The 21788-nt window shown below is 45.7% G+C and overlaps 1 protein-coding gene across 17 annotated transcripts in view; it reads right to left on the bottom strand.

Annotated features, from left to right (window-relative positions):
- CASK (calcium/calmodulin dependent serine protein kinase) overlaps positions 1-20510 on the bottom strand; it is a 461253-nt gene extending 440743 nt beyond the window's left edge. For 15 of the 17 annotated variants that reach the window (XM_068269833.1, XM_068269836.1, XM_068269834.1 and 12 more), the window contains exon 1: positions 20008-20510. In XM_068269833.1, coding sequence (XP_068125934.1) covers positions 20008-20066 — 59 coding nt within the window. In that variant the 5' untranslated portion in view covers positions 20067-20510. The remainder of the gene's footprint in view (positions 1-20007) is intronic. The other 2 variants (XM_068269843.1, XM_068269849.1) reach the window with 1 other exon arrangement.
- Between the last annotated feature and the right edge of the window lie 1278 nt (positions 20511-21788).

Raw genomic sequence — 21788 nt, 5'->3', positions numbered from 1 at the left:
CCTTTTAATGCATTCCAAAATTGTTAGCTTTAGCTACAGCAGCTTGGCATGGAGTACGATTATTTAACTTGTTGTCAATGAGTACTCCTAAGTCCTTCTCCAAGTTTGATGTCCCCAACTGTATCCCATTTATTTTGTATGGTGCTAGACCATTAGTACGTCCAAAATGCATGACTTTACATTTGTCAACATTGAATTTCATCTGCCATGTATGTGCCCATATAGCCATCCTATCCAGATCCTGTTGCAATATGACACTATCTTCCTGAGAGTTGATGATTCTGCACAATTTTGTATCATCTGCAAAAATAGCAACATTGCTCACTATTGCATCTACTAGGTCATTAATAAATAAATTAAAGAGCACTGGACCCAGAACAGACCCCTGTGGGACCCCACTGCTAACAGTCTCCCATTGTGAGTACGATCCATTGACCACAACTCTTTGTTTTCTGTCCATTAGCCAGTTCCCTAACCATGAACACAGACTCTTCCCCAGTCCTTGCATCCTCAACTTTTGCACCAGACTTTTGTGGGGAACAGTGTCGAAGGCCTTTGCAAAGTCCAAGTATATCACATCTACAGCATTCCCAATATCCATATTAGCATTCACTACCTCATAAAAGCTGAGCATGTTAGTCAAACAGGATCTGTCTTCAGCATGTTGATGCTGAGAAATAAGATTATTTTCTACTATGAAGTCATGTATAGTATCCCTTACTAACCCCTCAAATAGTTTGCATACAACTGATGTTAAGCTTATAGGTCTATAATTTCCTGGATCTGATTTTTTGCCCTTCTTAAATAATGGGAAAACGTGGGCTGTACGCCAATCCACTGGGACTCTGCCAGTTGCAAGAGAGTCACAAAAGATAAGATAAAGGGGTTTATCTATAACTGAACTTAATTCCCTTAGGACCAGAGGACGCATGCCATCCGGGCCAGGTGCCTTGTCTATTTTTAATTTATTTAGTCTTGCCTTCACTTCTTCCTGCATTAAGTATTTAATATTAGTGTTAGAAGATTGAGACTCTTCCGCCTCTGTAGTTTGCAACAGTGCTGTTTCTTTTGTGAAGACCGAAGCAAAGAAAGCATTTAATAACTCTGCCTTACCTTGGTCATCCACCATTGAGTTCCCACCCTCATCCTTTAGGAGTCCTATACAGTCAACTTTTTTTTTAGAGTTAATGTACTTGTAAAACTTTTTTGGGTTAGATTTGATATCCTTAGCAATATGTTTTTCAGCTTCAATCTTTGCCTGCCTAATTTCTTTTTTACAATTTTTATTGCACTCCTTATAATTGCTTAGTGCAGCCTCGGTCACCTCCTGTTTTAAGACCTTATAGGCATTCTTTTTCCTCTTCATTTTATTCTTTAACCTTTCTATTCATCCATAGAGGCCTTTTTTTATTCCTAGATATTTTGTTTCCATATGGGATATTTTTCGGACTATAGGACGCACTTTTTCTCCCCCAAAAGTGGGGAGAAAAAGTACCTGCGTCTTATAGTCCGAATGTCCCAATGTAAGCTACCCTGGTGCTTGTTTCCGTATGGTTAAATAGGTCCTAAGCGAGCGAGTGCTGTCCAGAGCGGCATAGCAGCAGCCGCTGTAACTATGCACACGAATTGTCCTTTGATCTTAATCTCCTCCCCCCCAGCGTGCCCTGCAGCAGCGCTTTCCACAATGTTTACATGTGGCACAGGAGAAGCCGCCGTTATCAGCACAGCTAGTCCTTTGATCTCGCCCAGAAGCCGTCACCTCTAATGCTGGTCCTTTAACCTCCTTGGCGGTATGAAAAATACCGCCAGGAGGGAGCGCAGCAGTTTTTAAAAAAAATTTTTTTTTTTTTTATCATGTAGCGAGCCGAGGGCTCGCTACATGATAGCCGCTGCTGAGCGGCATCCGCCCGCTTCGATCGCCTTCGGCGATCTCCGATCAGGAAATCCCGTTCATAGAACGGGATTTCCTGGAGGGCTTCCCCCGTCGCCATGGCGACGGGGCGGGATGACGTCACCGACGTCGGGACGTCATTGGGAGTCCCGGGCCACCCCTCGGCGCTGCCTGGCACTGATTGGCCAGGCAGCGCTGGGGTCTGGGGGGGGGGGGGGGGGGGGGGCCGCGCGCCGCAGCAGATAGCGGCGATCGGGCGGGGGCCGGCGGCGATCAGAGTGCTGGCGCAGCTAGCAAAGTGCTAGCTGCGTCCAGCAAAAAAAAAAAAAAATTATGAAAATCGGCCCAGCAGGGCCTGAGCGGCACCCTCCGGCGGCTTACCCCGTGTCACACACGGGGTTACCGCCAAGGAGGTTAAACTTGCCCAGAATACGCCGCCCGCCGTCATCTCCAATGCTCGTCCTTTGATCTCACCCAGAAGCCGTCACCCGCTGTTATCTCTAATGCCCGAAGCCGTCACCCGCCATTATCACTGTCGATCCTTTAAACTTGCCCAGAATATGCCGCCCACCGTCCTTGGATTTTGCCCAGCGTTAGACCCCTATTAGCGCGATCCATGCTGACAGGCAATTCAGCCACTATAGCGGCAGAGTCCTAAGGCTTCCGTACTACCCCGTTTACGTACGTCACCCCATGACCCGGCGCACGTGCAACACAGGTCATTAGAGGGCGCCAGTAAACGGGGTAGTACGGAAGCCTGAGGACTCTGCCGCTATAGTGGCTGAATTGCCTGTCAGCATGGATCGTGCTAATCGGGTCTGACGCTGGACAAGATCCAAGGACGGCGTATTCTGGGCAAGTTTAAAGGATCGACAGTGATCATGGCGGGTGACATCTTCCGGCATTAGAGCTAACAGCGGGTGATGGCTTCTGGGTGAGATCAAAGGACGAGCATTGGAGATGACGGCGGGCCGTGTATACTGGGCAAGTTTAAAGGACCAGCATTAGAGGTGACGGCTTCTGGGCGAGACAAAGGACTAGCTATGCTGATAACGGCAGCTTCTCCTGTGTCACATGTAAACATTGTGGAACACGCTGCTGGGGGGGGGAGGGGATTAAGATCAAAGGACAAGAAGTGTGCATAGTTACAGCAGCTGCTGCTATGACCTTTAGAAGACTGTGGATCACACTGGTGCTGCTGCCATCATTTACATGGCATGGATACCCACACTGGACCCAGCACTGCCACCCAGGCTGGAGATATTTTCTTTAATGTACTGAAATTTACTGTTTAGTTAGTGTAGCTGGGGAAAGAAAGGAGGGGGGGGGGGGAGGGTTGTGTAGTGCAGTGTAGCTGTGTAGCTTGGTGGGGGGGGGGGGGCTTGGAGAATGGGGGGCAGCAGGAGTTAGTGAAGTGTAGTTTAGTATAGTTTGTGGGGACATCAGGGGTTAGTGTAACTTAGCAGTGTAACAAGGTCCATAAGACACTCCTGGACCATGGATGCGCCCAGGTTTAGTATATTTTTTCCCCTGGTCTTTACCCCCTAAACCTGGGTGCGTCTTATAGTCCGGAGCGTCTTATAGTCCGAAAAATACGGTACATACTACAATATTGATTGAGTATAAGTTTAAAAACTTGCCATTCCCCTTCAGTGTCTTCCCCTTGTAGTACATTATCCCAGTTCACCAAACTTAGTGCCTGCCTAATTTGATTGAACTTTGCTTTTCTAAAATTCATAGTTTTAGTGGTCTCGCTGCCCCGTGGCCTATCAGTCACCAGATCAAACGTTATGTTGTGATCACTATTTCCCAAATGTTCTTAAACCTGCACATTTGATACATTATCTGGTCTATTAGAAATGATCAGATCCAGTAACGCATTCCCCCTAGTTGGTTCAGTTACCATTTGAGTCAAGTAATTGTCCTGTAGTGCTGCCAGAAATCTGCTGCTTTTACCAGAATGGGTAGCCTCAATACTCCAGTCAATGTCTGGAAAGTTGAAGTCGCCCATAATTATGACCTCATTTTTACTTGCAGCTTTTTCAATCTGCTGTAGTAATCGCAGTTCTGCAGCTTCATTAATAAAAGGTGGCCTGTAGCATACCCCAATAAGCAATTGGCAGCTTTTATTTCCACCATGAATATTTACCCAAACGGACTCCACATCTTCGCAATCTTCCTCCATCTCATCGTTGAGGACAGCTGTAAGAGAATTCTTAACAAAGACAAACCCCTCCACCTTTTTTCCCTGTTCTATCCCTCCTAAACACATTGTATCCTTTTAAATTAGCTATCCAGTCATGGCTTTCATCCATCCATGTCTCGGTTATTCCCACAATGTCATAGCCTTTGTCATTCAGAATGAAGTCTAGTTCGTCTATTTTATTTGCAAGGCTCCGAGCATTGGTTACCATGCACTTTATATTTTAACCACCACATTTACCAATTTTGTTTACATGAAATGGGCTACTTGAATTTTTACCAACCTCCTTAATCTTTACACTGTCCCCACCCCCCTCTCCACCCCCCATAATGTTAGGCTCCCACTGTCTTTTTACCTCATCTTGTCTACGTATTGAGACTTTATCCTCCCACCTCCCCCCAGATCCTAGTTTAAAATCTCCAACCGTTTAGCCATCTTCTCCCCGGAAGGTTTTTTTTAACTTACCTTCCGAGGACAAACCTCTCCTCCCCCATGGGACAATGTGCGAAGTGCAAATCACACAGAGTTGTGGCGAAGTACATTACGCATTCTGTCCCAAGTAAAAGGAGCGGTTTCTGGCAGCCCTGTGTATGAGGGTCTCTCAAAAGCAGACGTTTGGTTTCACACTGCATATTGGCATATCCGGTGGATCGAGCCCGCCGCACCGTATCGCCCAAAAAATACCTCCAGGGAATACCACAAGAGTAGAATTTGGCCTAGTAATTAAGTGCGTCGCCAGAGACTAACATGACTTCCGGGCCGACCTAAATTGCCGCAGAAGCCACGCAGTAACATAGGCATGCACTAGCGTTAAGTCGAGCACTTCCGGCGTGGGGGGGGGGGGGGGCGCAAAGTGTGACTTTTGCTAGGCAATTTGCCCTAACGCATCGCACCAGTGTGAAATAGCACTGAGAGAGCCTTGTGTGCCTACTGCTGTGTCTGGAGTTTCCTACTCTCTAATAGTGTACCTGCTCGAGGTACCTCTCAAAACACTCCCCAAGGCATAGGCCAGGCTGGTGAGGACAGGTGGGACAGAAAACAGTGGTGTCACGCTTTATTCCAGCCCTGCTGCAGACACGACAACGTTTTCTTCGGGTGCGTTGACCTGGGGTACTTGGAATTGGATAGGCGTAATACCTTCCATGCAGCCGGCTAGTTGCATCTGGGGGTTGGGCCACGGCACCTCCTGGATACAGGAGTTGCATAATGACCTCTTTCTGAAATTGAATAAGAGATCCAGTTCTCCCAGCCTTACTGTAGAGAACAAAGCTGTTGTAAACTGCCAATTGAATGAGATAAAAAGACACTTTTTATACCAGCGTCTTGTTTTACAGGAAATTAAATAGGGAGCTGACCTCTGGTCATTGTAGTCCACCCCTCCCATGTTAGTATTATAGTCGTGGACGACAAGGGGTTTTTCAATGACCTCAGTTCGCCGTTGAATTTGGACTGTCGTGTCTGCGTGAATGGTGGACAGAAAAAACATCCCTCGTCCTTCCATTTCACCGCAAGCAGGTCGTCAGCACAGAAGGCGGCCCTCTGCCCCCGTTGAAGTCTAGTGGTAATGAGCCGTTGGGGGAAGCCCCGGCGACTGGGCCGCACGGTGTCACAGCATCGGATTTGCTGAAAGAGGGCCACACTTGTGTAATAATTGTCCACATAAAGATGGTACCCCTTCTGGAACAAGGGTTACACCAAGTCCCACACAACCTTTCCACTGCTCCCCAGGTAGTCAGGGCATCCGACCAGCTCCAATTTTGAGTCTTTCCCTCATAGACCCTAAAATAAGATGTATAGCCTGTGGCCCTTTCATATAGCTTATACAGTTTCACCCCATACCGGGCGCGCTTGTTTGGGACGTACTGTTTGATGCGAAGGCGCCCGGTAAAACGTATGAGGGACTCGTCTACGTAGATGTCCTGTTCAGGGGTATAAGCATCTGCAAATCTGGATCACAGGTGGTCTATGAGGGGCCAAATTTTGTGGAGCCGGTCATAAGCAGGGTGGTCACTTCAATGACAGGTTTCGTTACTGAAGTGCAGGAAGCGCAGAATGTTCTCAAATCGTGTCCTGGACATGGCAGCAGAGTACAAGGGAACGTGATATACTGGGTCCGTAGACCAATAAGACAGCAACACATTTAGTTTGACTAGTCCCATGTGGGGGAAAAGGCCCAAAAAAAAAAAAATTATTTCAGAAACTTGGACTGGTTTCCACCGAAAAGGCTGGGCAAGAAAGTTATTCGGATTGGCGGTTATAAATTGTGTGACTTTACGGTTGTCCCTGCCACGACTAAGGCCAAGAGATCCTGGGTGATAGATAGAAAAAAAATCTAGGGCCGATCCTATATTATCTGTCTCCACCTGGGACTCCAGACTGAGCGGTGAAAGGGGGCAGTACGGGTGCGGCGGAATCAGGGGAATGCCAATCAGGATTTGCCAGCACCTATGGTAAACTAGGGGTAGTACAGGCCCGTCTTCTTGTTGGCTGCGACCGGGATCTTACTGCACGTGCCACCGAACCAGTTTCAACTTCCATGCTGGTGCTCGCCACTTCACCAGGGTATAAGGAAGCACTGGTGCTAAGTCCAGGATATTCTGTGCTGCTGGTGCCTGCCCCACCATGTAATCTCAGACCAGCACTAGCACCACTCTGCTGCCCTTGAGGCTGATCATGCGCCACCTTGCGATCCAACGACATGGGGTGTGGTACGCCTGGCTCTAGCCGGGACCTCAACCTCGTCATCCCCATCGGTCAGTGAGCCACGGTCCTCTACAGGTTCAAACTCTGACCCAGAAGATTCGTCGAATTAGTCGTCCCAATCGTCCTCATCCGACTAGGCCAAGTACCTGAACACCTCATCGGAATAACTCTTCCTTGCCATGGTGGACTGCTAAATTTAGGGGATATTCCTCTGAGACTACCCAGAAAAAAAAAGAGCACCTACCTAGCAAAAAGGGAGTACTTGAGGAGCAGAAAGCTGTGGTCACTGAGTGTTGATTAAAAACAAAAATCAATAACTGATCTTTACAGTGCCACAGCTATTGTACACTGTTTTTTGCAGTGATCAGAAAAAAAAAATTCTGTTTTTAGGGCCTGTTTCCACTACACGCAGATTCTGGATGCAGAAAAACTGACTCCAATGAATGCCTATGGGCCTGTTTCCACTGAACGCAATTTTTCTGATGCAGATTTCCCATAGGCATTCATTGGAGTCAGTATTCTGCATCCAGAATCCGCATGTAGTGGAAACAGGCCCTTAGAAAAAAAAAAAAAAAAGTTTTTTTAAAATCACTAGGATAGTGACAGGGGGGGGGTGATCTGGGGTGGGGAAATCAGAGGCAATCACAGGACAATCACAGCCAATCACGGGGCAATCACAGGGCAATCACAGCCAATCACGGGGCAATCAAATACAATGTCTGCACAATCAAATACAATGCACTGGGAAGGTGATTGGGGGGGGGGGGGGTTGTATCTGAGGGCGATCTGAGGGTGTGGGGGGGTTGATTAGGTGGGCCCTGATCTGATGGGTGGCAGACACAGGGGGTGACCGATGGGAGATTAGTGAGTGATTACAGGGGAGAATAGATGTAAACGATGCACTGGGGAGGTTATCAGGAGGGGGGGGATCTGAGGGTAATCTGAGGGTCTGGGCGGGTGATCAGGTGTCCCCAAGGGACAGTTAAGGGTCTGCTCGGATGGGTGGTGGTGACAAGGGGTGATAGGTGATCAGTGGGTAAGGCAGATGTATATACAGTATACAGGGGGGTGGTCAGAAGACCCTAGGGTGCAGTTAGGGACCTGATCTAGGGAATAGCGTTGACAGATACTGACAGGGAGTGATTGATGGGTTTTTAGTGTGTGGTGTGTGTGTGGTGTGTGTGGTGTGTGTGTGGTGTGTGTGGTTCTCTCAGAGGCAATCAAACAATCACAGAACAATCGAAGCAGATCACGGGACAATCAAATACAATTGCTGCACAATCGAATACATTTGCAGCACAATCCAATACAATCACAGCACAGTCAATTACAATGCACTCGGAAGGTGATTGGGGGGGGGGGGGGGGCTGAGGGCGATTTGAGGGGGTAGGGGGGTGATCAGGAGCCCGCACGGGACAGACAGTCCTGATCTGATGAGAAGCAGACACAGAGGGTTACTGATCGAAGATCAGTTAGTGATTGCTGGGGAGGACAGATGTAAACAATGTGCAGGGGATGTAATCAGGAGGGGGGTCTGAGGGCAATCGAGGGTCTGGGCAGGTGATCGGTTGCCCCCGCGAGGCACTTAGGGTCTGCTCTGATGGGTGGGGGGTGCTGAGGGGTGATCAGAGGGGGAATCAGGGGTAAGCTAGTTGTATACAGTATACAGGGGGGGTAGTCTGGGATGAGGTCTGGAGGTGATCTAAAGGTGGGGGGGGGGAATCAGGGGTGATTAGAAGGCAGTTAGGTACCTAATCTAGGGGATAGCGTCGATAGTGACCGGTGGGGGGGGGGGTTAGAGGGGTGCAAGGGTGCTGGCAGGGGTCTGCTGGGGTGATCAGGGGGGGGGGTCTGAAGGCTGGGGTGGGAGATCAGGGGGGCTGTTTGAAAAAAAAATGTGTGGTGTATACTCACTAGTGCTTCCTCCTCGCTGGTGGTCTCTGGAACAATGAGACCACGAGGCGAGGAGGAAGCGTGTATAAAGCACTTTGTTTACCTAACAAAGTGCATTATACACTTTGATTTGCTGTATTTTCGTATTCCTCCACCCGCCGGCGCTGCTAATTGGCCGGCGGGCTGGAGGCCAAATGCCCGGCCATCGATCCCTGGCGGAGGATCACGTCACGGATGATGCGATCGCTCCGCCCATGCCCCTAAAAGGACCATCGCCTCTGTGCGTACGGCGGTCCTTGCGGCATCCACTTTCCGACCGCCCCTGTGCAGTGGGCGGTCGTTAAGTGGTTAAATGACCTGCTGAGATCATTTCAGTAATCGTCTTGTTAACTCAGGTGAGAATGTTGACGAGCACAAGGCTGGAGATCATCATCCGATCAGCGGAAAGGATGATTGGCTGCAGCTTACCTTCCCTGCAGGATCTTTACGCTAGCATGTGCAGAAAGAGAGCGACCAAAATTGCCTCTGACCCCTCTCACCCAGCTCACTCCATCTTCCAGCGCATGCCTCCAGGAGTAAGATTCCAGTCAATCGCTACCAAAACCTCTAGACACAGGAACAGCTTTTTTCCTCAAGCGGTAGCCATACTTGATGCTGAACCACGCTAGAGCTGCTAGGACTTGAAAGTAATCAGCACAGAACTGAAAATGAACAATTCTCACAATGCTTACTGCCTGCCACTATACTTATAATGTCCTTGACTTGTAATAAACACACTGTCTGTCCTTGTATTGTTTTTGTTTGTGTTTGTTAAGCAACTGCCAAGACAAATTCCTTGTAGGTGCAAACTTACTTGGCGAAAATAAATGGATTCTGATGTCAGACTGATTGGTTTACAATGGCAGACTTGACATTTTAAAAAGGAGGGTGATGCTCACCAGTCTTTTGCTCACTTTTCTGTTGTTCTTTTGTTCCTATCAAATATGCAGATTGTTGTCCTTTTCAACCTATTTCTTTATGCTCAGAGTTTTGATGTGCAGAAAGTATGTGGATTCTCCAGGACGCGTGATGGGCTGACGCTATGGTACGGTCTGTATAACTGCAATTATATTAATAACTATGTTGCAAGACTAATATTCTGTCAATTAACGTGAGAGGGCTAAATTCACACAGAAAACGATATCTCCTGCAAAAATTGATTAAGGAACAGAATGCAGACATTGGCCTCGATTCATAAAAGTGCTGTCGGTAAGGTAAACTCGAGCGGGGAAACACCGCTGTCGGTATTTCAGCCTTCAGGGTGGTAATTCATAAAAATGTTTCTAGTTGTGATAGGCGTGCGGAGATATTCCGCTGTAGGCTAGCGTTAGGCTGTTGGGAGACATGCGGAAACAGGAGAAGCAGGCGGAGTCCCTCCGCACGGTGTTCTCTCTGCAGCTGCTTGGGAGGTCTGTCCCATTCACTACAATGTATTCCGCACGCTTCTCGCCACATCAGAGGTAGCGGTAATCCCCATCTGCATACCGCTTCCTCTAACCTTTATGAATTGACATTTGTTACTTTTGTTATGATAATCACCGCACAAGGCGGTGATTTATCACTCTGCTGGCGAATGTCGGCTTTTCATGCGGAAAAAGCCTTTATGAATACAGATTTTGCTGTGTGGTCGGTAAAGTGAGCAGTTTTCAGCATTTCCGCATGCGGAAATGCTTTATGAATCGAGGCCATTGTGTGTATACAAGAGACACATTTGACCAAAATCTCAGCAAGTCGATTTAAATTACACCAATTCTCTAATGTATTTCATTCCACTTTAAAAAGTAATAAAAAGAAAGCTGGGGTATGTATTGCTGTCAAAGACACGCTGGGCTTAGTGGTAGAAGAGACCTTCACAAGCGAAGACGGTAGATTGGTGGTTGTTAGAGGATCAATCAAACTCTCAGGAATATACATTTGCAAGCTTATACTCCCCAAATTCACACCAACTGAAATTTATTAACAAAAAAAAAAAAAAAAAAAAAAAAAAACCTCAAAAAGATTACTGCACTCCATAAAGGACACCTATTTGTGTCAGGAGATTTTAATGCTATAGCAGATGTTCAGATGGATTGCACGTCCAATATTAGAAAAATCACACTCCATTCTACAACCTGCTTTGTTAAAGTGAACCTCCAGACTAAAAATCTACTCAGCAGCACTGAAAAGGCTTGGTGTTTCTTTAACAGTTTCACAGCATCAGAACTTTGTTTTTCTTACCCAAGCCTTATTTTTAGCTGCACAGAAGAAAACTGCCCGGGCATTTTTCCCCTGATGCTGTGCAAAGCATGATGGGATTTCTAATGTTCTTTTTCTGTTTTGGTGCAAATTTGTTTGTTTTTTATTTTGAATTTGAGATTTGAAACCTAGCGCGCACAGCTGGAAGGGGTGATCAGGACACAGGACAGTTGGAATTGTGTCTCATACTCCCTGTTACCTCCTTTCAACCAAAAAGATGGCTGCCCCCATGAAAAAGATGGTTGCCTCCATGGAATCACAAACATTTGCCTGTTCTTTTAAAACAGGGTGGGTAAGAGATTATATTAGCTATCCATTTTAATTAACATAACTAATGTAACTTAATGACAGTATGTTTGCTTAGGCTGAAGGTCCCCTTTAAACCATGAATTATACGATTCATGGAGATGTTTCCATCCCAAATACCGAGAATTTACCTACCATTCACCAATCCACAAGTCCTTTACACGTGTCGTCGTCGTCGTCGTCATCCTGGTTAGTTGCAAAAATGTTTAACCTAGTGTTTACTATCTGCCTGCTCTCCCCAGCCATCCTCAAATCTCTCCACACACTACATCCCCCTGCTGTAAGCAATATGCTGTACATTTCACCATCCCTCCTATCCACTCCACAGCTCGCCTCTCAGGAGATTTTCTTGTACTTACAACCTCACCTTCCATGTCACACTATGTCGAAATATAAGTCTACACCGCAACTTCTGCTCCGCTATATCTGTCTACTCCTCCTCCTTGTTGCTGGGGACATTTCACCTAACCCTGGACCCCCACTCCCCCCTGCTAATCACACTGTTTGCAATAAATCAAATTTCCCTCCCTCTTACTGTAACCTTATTAATATTCCACTCCTTCCCCCTACACCCCCTCCGATCTCGGCTGCCCTCTGGAATGCCCGCTCAGTCTGCAACAAACTGCCCTTTATCCGTGATCTTTTCATTTCCAATGCTTTCACATTCTTTGGGATCACTGAAACCTGGCTGACCCCTTCTGACAGTCTCACCTGCCGCCCTCTCCTATGGAGGTTTCCGCTTTACCCACACTCCTAAAGGTGGGAATAAGCATGGTGGTGGTGTGGGCATTCTCCTCTCAGATAAATGCTCCTTCAAGCCTCTCACTCCTATTCCCTCTCTCTCCCTGCCATCCTTTGAAGTTCATGCAGTCCGACTATACTCTCCCTCAAACCTCCAAATTGCAGTTATTTACCGCCCTCCAGGCCCTGCTTCGGTTTTCTTGGATCATTTCTCTGCCTGGCTTCTCCAGTTCCTATCCTCCGACATCCCTACCATCATCATGGGTGATTTTAACATTCCTATTGACACCAATAACACTGTCTCCAAAAAACGTCTATCACTCACTTCCTCCTATGGCTTGTCTCAGTGGTCCTCTACCTCAACCCACACTGATGGCCATACGCTTGACCTTGTATTCAATCGTCTCTGCTCTGTCACTGACTTTACTAATGATCCTCTACCACTCTCTGACCAAAACCTACTTAGCTTCTCTCCTCCTCTTTTCCTACCACCCTCGCACAAGCTCGCTCACATACTCGCAGAAACTATCGCAATCTAGACATTCAAACTGTCTCTGCTGCCCTGGCACCTCTCCTCACACAATCCTTCACTGACCCAGACTCGGCTGCTATACACTACAACAGCTCCATTACAAAAGTCTTGGATGACTTCACCCCCCTCGTCAATACCCGCCCTCACCGTGTCTGTCGCCAACCCTGGATGACAAAAACCACTAAACAGTGAAAAAGATGCTCTAGAGCAGCTGAACGGCGCTGGAGGAAAAGTAACACAAGTGAGGACTTCAGCTTATATAAAATTGCCTTGAACAACTTCAGAAACGCACTCTCTGTGGCAAAAAAGTCCTATTTTTCTTCCCTAATATCCGCCCATTTACACAATCCAAAACGCTTGTTCAGCACCTTCAACTCCGTTCTCCATCCCCCTCCTCCTCCATCTTGCTTATCAGCTGAAGAATTTGCAACATACTTCACTGATAAAATTGACAAAATCAGAAGTGAATTCTCCATGCAGCCCTCAAATCCCACCTCCACACCTCTCATTGACTGTTCTCTAACTGCCTTCTCTCCACTCTCTGAACACTCTTTCCTCTATAATTGCCAAAGCTAATCTAACCACCTGTTCTTTGGATCCTATTCCCTCCCATTTCATTCCGCAGCTATCCTCATCTCTCTTGCCTGCACTAAACGCTATTTAACCTGTCGCTCTCTACTGGCATCTTTCCGTCCCCACTCAAAAAAGCTGTTGTGACACCACTACTTAAAAAGACACTGAAGCGAAAAAAAAAATTATGATATTATGATTTGTATGTGTAGTACAGCTAAGAAATAAAACATTAAGATCAGATACATCAGTCTAATTCTTTCCAGTACAGGAAGAGTTGAGAAACTCCAGTTATCTCTATGCAAACAAGCCATTAAGCTCTCCGACTAAGTTAGTCCTGGAGAGGGCTGTTATCTGACTTTTATTATCTCAACTGTAAGTAAACGGTTTACTTTTTCTCTGCTAGAGGAGAGGTCATTACTTCACAGACTGCTCTGAAAGACTCATTTTGAATGCTGAGTGTTGTGTAATCTGCACATATTATAGAATAATGCAGTGTTAGAAAAAAACACTATATACCTGAAAATAAAAAGTATGAGAATATTTTCTTTGTTGCTAATCTTCTAGTAATTCTTCATAGTACACAACCAATTCATTATATCATTTTTTTTCGCTTTAGTGTCTCTTTAAAAAACCTTCTCTAGATCCTACCACACTTGCCAAATACCGCCCAGTGTCACTTCTCCCATTTGCATCCAAACTACTTGAACGCCATATACATGCAGAATTAAGCCATTATTTAGCTGCTAACTCCCTACTTGATCAGTTCCAGTCTGGCTTTCGCTCTAACCACTCCATGGAAACAGCCCTTACCAAAGTGGCCAATGACCTTACAGCCAAATCAAAAGGTCAATTTTCCATACTCATCCTTCTTGACCTGTCATCAGCATTTGATACTGTCGACCACACCTTACTCCTACAAATACTTTCAAATGTCGGAATAAAGGGCCTTGCTCTCACATGGTTATCTTCCTACCTCTCTGGAAGGTCCTTCACAGTCTCCTACTCAGATCAGATCTCTTCTCCTCATGCTTTGTCTGTCGGGGTTCCCCAAGGCTCTGTCCTTGGTCCCCTCCTTTTTCCCATCTACATGCATGGTCTTGGTGATTTAATCAACTCATTCAGGTTTCAATACCACCTCTATGCAGATGATACACAACTGTACCTCTCTGCCCAAGACCTTAACTCCCTCCTTAAACGTGTTCCTGACTGCTTGTCTGCTATATCCTCCATGTCCTCTCGCTTCCTAAAACTTAATATGAGTAAAACAGAACTAATAATTTTTCCACCGTCTCTGTCCACCTCCCTGCCTGAACAATAAATGTCAATAACACTCCTATAACTTCAGTTCCCAAAGCTCGGTGCTTGGGGGTGATATTCAACTCATCTCTCTCTTTTATTCCTTATGTTCACTCCATAACCAGCTCCTGCCATCTCCAACTGAAAAACATATCTCGCATCCGTCCCTTTCTCACTCAAGACACAACTAAAATGTTAATACATGCTCTCATCATTTCTCGTCTGGACTACTGCAATGTACTACTTTGTGGACTACCGTCTAACAAACTGGCCCCGCTCCAGTCAGTACTGAACTCAGCTGCTCGTCTCATTCATCTTTCTTCTCGATCTTCCTCTGCCGACCCGCTTTGTCAAGCTCTTCACTAGCTGCAAATTAACCAGAGGATTCAATTCAAACTCCTAACCTACAAAGCTCTCCACAATCTCTCTCCCCGGTACCTATCCTCAATAATCTCCAGATACAAACCCAATCGCAATTTCAGATCGGCACATGATCTTCTGTTGTCCTCCTCTAGAATCAACTCCTCACATTCACAAGACTTCGCACGCGCTTCACCCCTCCTCTGGAATGCCCTCACACAACACATCCGTCACTCGCCAACCTTTGTTACCTTTAAACGCTCTCTAAAAAACACACTTGTTCCGACAAGCATATGCTCTACCTTAGGCCACTTCCCTTTGTACTAAGACCAAATTGCACTCCTACTAGGTATCCTAAAAACACAAAGCCTCTATATATTTGCTGCATACTACCCCTCCTCCTGCCCCCCCAATTCCCTTTAGATTGTAAGCTCGCAAGGGCAGGGCTCTCTCCCCCTTTTGTGTCTTGGTAACCATTATACATTTTATTCATCATGTTCATTTTATCACTGTCATTACCAATTCTATAATTTGTATTTTGTATCATTCTTTGTATTTTGTCACTAATTATGAATCTTGTATATTGGTGTACACCATTGTCTGTATTATATACCCCATGTTTGTTTCTTACTTTGTACAGCGCCACGGAATATGTTGGCGCTTTATAAAGCAATAATAATAATAATAAATCTTCCATTGTTAACCATGGTGACTAGCAAAGAAACGCAAGCAGCCATCATTGCGTTGCATAAAAATGGCTTCACAGGCAAGAATGCACATAAATCAACAATTTATAGGATCATCAAGAACTTCAAGGAAAGAGGTTCAATTCTTGTAAAAGGGAACCTTAACTGAGAGGGATATGGATGTGTCCTTTAAAACACAATACCAGTTGCCTGGCAGCCCTGCTGATATCTTTGGCCGCAGTAGTGGCTGAATCACACACCTAAAACAAGCATGCAGCTAATCCAGTCTGACTTCAGTCAGAGCACCTGATCTGCATGCTTGTTTACGGGCTGTGGCTAAAAGCATTAGAGACACAGGATCATCAGAAGAGTCAAGCAACTGGTATTATTTTAAAAGGAAAAATCCATATCCTTCTCAGTTTAGGTTCCCTTTAAGAAGGCTTCTGGACATGCAAGAAAGTCCAGCAAGCGCTAGGATTGCCTCCTAAAGAGGATTCAGCTGTGGGATTGGAGTGCGCCAGTGCAGAAGGTTGCTCAGGAATGGCAGCAGGCAGGTGCAAGCACATCTGCGCACACACAGTGAGGCGAAGACTTTTGGAAGATTGATCTTCTGCAGAAAGTATGGTGAATGGACTGGGGCAAAGTCATATTCTCTAAAGAAACCCCTTTCCGATCTGGAAAAAGGCTTGTCAGGAGAAGAAATTTGAGTACTACCATCAGTCCTGTGTCATGCCAACAGTAAAGCATCCTGAGACCATTCATGTGTGGTGTTGCTTCTCATCCGAGGGAGTGGGGTTCACTCTCAAATTTTGCCAAAAACACAGCCATGAATAAAGAACGGTACCAAAACACCCTCCAACAGCAAACTTCTTCCAAAAATCCAACAACAGTTTGGTGAAGAACAATGCATTTTCCAGCACGACGGAGCACCATGTCATAAGGCAAAAGTGATAACCAAGTGGCTCGGGCACCAAAACATTGAAATTTTGGGTCCATGGCCTGGAAACTCCCCAGATCTTAATCCCATTGACAACTTGTGGTCATTCCTCAAGAGGCAGGTGGACAAAACAAAAACCAACTAATTCTGAGAAACTCAAAGAAGTGATTAGGAAAGAATGGGTTGCCATCAGTCCGGATTTGGCCCAGAAGATGAGTGAGAGCATGCCCAGTCGAATTGCTGAGGTCCTGAAAAAGAAGGGCCAACACTGCAAATACTGACTCTTTGCATAAATCTCATGTAATGGTCAATAAAAGGCTTTGAAACGTATGAAGTGCTTATAGTTATATTTCAGTATAACACAAACAACTGAAACAAAGATCTAAAAGCAGTTTAGCAGCAAACTTTGTGAAAACTAATATTTTTGACAGTCTCAAAACTTTTGGCCAGGACTATACTTTTAAACAATACCAGTTACCTAGCAGCCCTGCTGATCCAATTTGGCTGCAGTTATGGCTGAATAACACCAGAAACAAGCATGCAGCTAATCTTGTCAGATCTGACAATGTAAACACCTGATCTGCTGCATGCTTGTTCAGGGTCTATGGCTAAAAGTATTAAAGCAGGGGATCAGCAGGACAGCCAGGCAACTGGTATTTAAAAGGAAATGCATATGACAGCCTCCATACCCCTCTCACTCTAGTGTCCTTTAAGTTTGTGTGATAAGTACTTAGTTCAAGTATGCTTTAAAGAGACGCTTAAAAACAGAAGGAATTTACAATTCAGCTTTAAAAAGAAACTACGAGTAATAATAATTATTAATTCCTGTTTCGGTGACAGGAGCTGACAGGCTGGGGACGCGAGTGATTCTTCGCGTTCCTGGCCACAATAGCGCCATCTATGCTGCTATAGCATATATCATATACCATATAGCAGCATAGAGGGTGCTAATGTGTCTGGGAACGCGAAGAATCACTCGCGTCCCCAGCCTGTCAGCTCCTGTCACCGAAACAGGAAGTGGCTGCCGGCGGGGCCAGGAGATTCTCCTGGAGGGAGACGGCGAGGGCACCGGACAGCTGCAGGGGGCTATTGGAAGCCCTAGGTGAGTAAAACTCATTTTTTTTGTTTGACTTAAGTGTCCCTTTAAATATAGCTGCTGCATTTCCTCCCACCCACTGATTTCCGCCAATCGCTAGATTTATGAATGGGAACAAAGTTCCCTTACATTAATCTCCCCTCTAGGCCACCGTGATCGCAGGCATCCATTGATGTCTGCGTCACTTCTCTACTTACAATGTAGCAACACATTACTTCCTATTTGTGTACAATATGTATGCAATAGGAAGTACTCAGTGAGGACATCTTGTGGCCAAATAGTAAAACTACACCTACTGACTTTGGGGAATACAATTTTTTTTTTTTTTTAAGATGTCTGTCAAGGGGGCATATTATTGTTAAATTATGGGATAAAAATTAGTGATGTAAAACTGAAAAAAGCACCTTTATTTCCAAATATTGTCACCATACATTATACTAAGGATATAATTTTAACGTTGCAATAACCGGGACAAACAGCCAAATACAATGTGTGGATTTAAATTACGGTAGCATATATTATTTTAAACCTATAATGGCTGAAAATGATTTTTCCCATTTTGTTTATTATTCCCATTATAATGCATTTAGAATAAAATTATTAGCATAATGTACAACCCAAAGAAAGACTATTTGGTGGCTGAAAAAATAAGGTATAGATCATTTTGTTGTGATAAGTAGTGATAAAGTTATTAGGGAATGAAAGGGAGGAGCGCTGAAATGTGAAAATTCCTCTTGTCCATAAGGTGAAAAATACCCGCAGGCTGAAATGGTTAAAGAAAATGGAAAAAAAAATTTTTAAATTATGTAACAGCCAGATACTTACCTAAGGACAGGGAAGGCTCTGGGTCCTATAGAGCCTTCCTGCTCCTTTCACAGTCCCAGCATTCCAGCACTGGCTCCCAGTACCAGTATTCAACCAGTTTGGCCACAACAACATTAGGAGCTTACAGAATACCTGTAACCACCCAGGGAAGAATAAAAATACATACTGACCCAAGCAGAGGGAAGGCACTAGTTCCCCTTAGAGTCTTCACAATCCGGTCTGCCTCCCTTCATTCCACTGCCGGGCCCCCCCCCCCCATTAATGTTAAAGTAGTACTTGGGTCTCTGCGGACTTGCGCATTCCAAGTAGAGCTACTAGTCTTCAGAAGTACTCGAGACCCAAAGATATACCCACCAGGAGATGAAAATGGAGGCCCAGCAGGGGAACGAGGAGATCAAGAGAGTACCAGGAAGGGATCCAGAGCCTTCACTCTGGTGTATATTTAACATGTTCTTCCCTGGGTGGTTACAGGTATACATTAAACATGGTCCAGGGGTGGAACAAAATAGGATGTAATCTAGCAGACACTTAGAAATTAGGATTCAACTTTATAGTAGACGGTTCCTGAAAACCTTACAAGTTAAGCAATAGCTGTAATTTGTAAATGAGTTTAAGCTACCTCTGGCTCCTGGGACTTGCCCAGTCCTAAAAAAGTAGATTTATGGTGTGAAGAATATATACAAGTAATCATGTTCCATTTCAGCATATGGTTTGTAAGTTGAGTCACATGGTATACATAGTGAAACATGGGGGGGGGGAATTATTTACTTTTGAACAACTCTATATTTAGACATATAGCATAAACAATGGTTGTTTTCAATGTGATTTTACTGTGTTTTAAACTACTTACAACAGTTTATACAACACTAACACTTAACAACAAAAAGTACTGTATATTTTGTACAAGACAACTTTATAAGTATGAAACATAACTTGAGTCATATGTAGAGGACTGTCTGTATGTGTGTATAGATAGATACCAATTGAGCCAAAGAAAATGAGTGTGACCAAAGAAATCACACACACACACACACACACACACACACACCAAACCCAACGACCTCCTACTTCCAATCACCTGAAACAGAACAGCTTTTCAAGAATTACTATGAGAGGTTCATGCTACAAATGACTAAGGTTGTGGCTATCCTGGTAGACATCAATTCATACTAGTGATGCGATGCCTGCAATGCAAGTGATTCCGTACACAGCCCTTTGACTGCAAAGCTTGCATCTGTCAAATCCCAAGACCCTTATATGAAAGCCATCTTAAATACAAACCAGACTCTGCACATCTCACTGGTTGTGGCCGTCTCCCATTTGTCAGGCAACAAGGATGGAGCAATATAACAGCCTTGTCCCGCCTTAGATGAAAGCCATATGGTCACATACAGCTAATTCACAACCAACACTGGCATTGAACTGGGTGGATAACACACAGGTAATCCAAGTACTGCAAAATGCCCTGCCTACGAGGACAGCAACCACTGAACACATTGCAAGGATGCCATTAACATCAATAACTTACAATGATATTACAGAGCAACCGTGAACAGCTGTGCAATGCAACCGAGCACATCTTTAGGTTTCGCGTTACATATGTCATCATACATTAATACATGCATATTGCATTTCTCTATATAAAACGCATGCATTGCTGCTTCCGCGGGAATACTGATGGTACAACTTACTTCCCAATCACCTCACACAGCTCATACACATCTTCAAACAGCACGTCGTCGTCGGCCATGGTCCTGAGGGGGATTCCAATTAAACCACAAGAGACAAGAAGAGAATTACACAAACGAGGTCCAGCTGAGGTGGTGATAGATCCCAACAAGAGGTTTATGCATAAATCCGACAGAAATCCCACAGCACAGATATGGAGGTGACACCCAGCGCTCCCGTTTCATCAATAGACATCGGCTGGCGGCCGCTCTACACCTCAGGGCCGCCGCTTCCCCAGCGCTCCGCCATCTCTAGGAAACCGAGCGCCTCCCGGCGCCGCCGAGACACAGTGGGCAGAGACCGCGCCTCAAGATGCCACCGTCCACGAGCAGCGCGCCCCCCCCCAAGTTAAATGGCGGTGTCCGTTCCAAAGGCAACCGTGCCCCACATTTCAAAGCCTGACGCGGGAGCGCGCCTGCCTTCTGCCCAGTCCTCTGACACTAGGAGGTAGGGCCGCGCGCGTCCACGTGACCGTTCATGTCGTTGGTGACGTCGGGTAGCGAGCACGCGTTCACCACCTCTTCAGAGTGTTCCAGTAGGAAAAGAATTGATGATCGCGCATGCGTGTACAGGCACTTCTCAGGCCGGGTGACACAGCAGCAGTGCGCTGCGCTCCTGGTGGAACGCGGCCGGTGAATGCTTGTGAGACAGAGACACCCAGGAAATGAGTGGAATTAGACAGCATGTAGTAGCTAGCTTCCTACAGATCCATTTCCTTTGTTGCCCCTTTTCTTTTAGATCTGGGATAAAGCGTGAGGCAGTTAACCCTAGAGAAGATTGCCTATATGATTTTTTTTTTTGGGGGGGGGGGGGGGGGGGGGGGGCTCTGTCTGTTGACCAAAGAAAATTACTGGAAGATTGACTTTTACTGTATTCCCAAAGGAGTGGTAGACAACCTCCCATTGACTTTACTTTAGTGACTGACAGCACCCTATGGACGAATACGTTTTTTTGGATTCACTTCTTGCATTATAGTTGGTTATTAAAAATTGATCAATTTTTACATTTAAAGGGATCTCTTTGCTACAGGGGAGAACTGCGACCTTTTGGCCTGGAGGGTAAACACAAACTAGAGGCTCGTTTTCGCAGCACCCCCAACCCAAATTACATGACACGCGCCCCACACGAACACTTTCATTCCAGCGCAGGTGATTTGGGTGCAGCCGGCGCCACCATAGGTCGTAATAGGAATTACGGCTATAGCGGCGCTCAGTGAGTAACTTCAGCGCCGTCAGAAGACGGAGCTAATGTTACTTATAAAACACTATAATTCGGCCTCCAGCAATTGCTGGAAGCCAAATTATTTAATTCCCCCACCATTCATGTCAGCCTGGAGGGGGAATAGTATTTAACATCGCCTGGAACTTGTGCAGGAGCAGGATGAGCCATTTCGGCTGTATCCTGCACCCAAGTCTCCCGGCGGCGATTCCTCTCCTACTTCGCCCCCACATGCTATGTGCCGGTAGTCAGTCATGTGGGGAGCCAATAAAGAAATACAGCAAGGACACTAGAAGGACAGCGTGACAGGTAAAGTATAAATGCACTGGCTCCGGGGGGCACATAATACATTTTGAGGGACAATAGCTGGGGTTTCACTCTCATCGTTTGTAATTATCTCACTTGATTGACCACATCGGACCGAGATTTCCCAGCATCTCAGATCAATACATTCAACTAATTTCCACCCAAAATCAGTCAAATCGTTGGTTGGTCATGCTTGTGGCGGCACAGATTTTCATCTGTT

This window comes from Hyperolius riggenbachi, chromosome 2 (assembly GCF_040937935.1).
Source record: "Hyperolius riggenbachi isolate aHypRig1 chromosome 2, aHypRig1.pri, whole genome shotgun sequence".
NCBI classification, from domain to species: domain Eukaryota; kingdom Metazoa; phylum Chordata; class Amphibia; order Anura; family Hyperoliidae; genus Hyperolius; species Hyperolius riggenbachi.
This window is presented reverse-complemented; position numbering and strand designations above follow the sequence as displayed.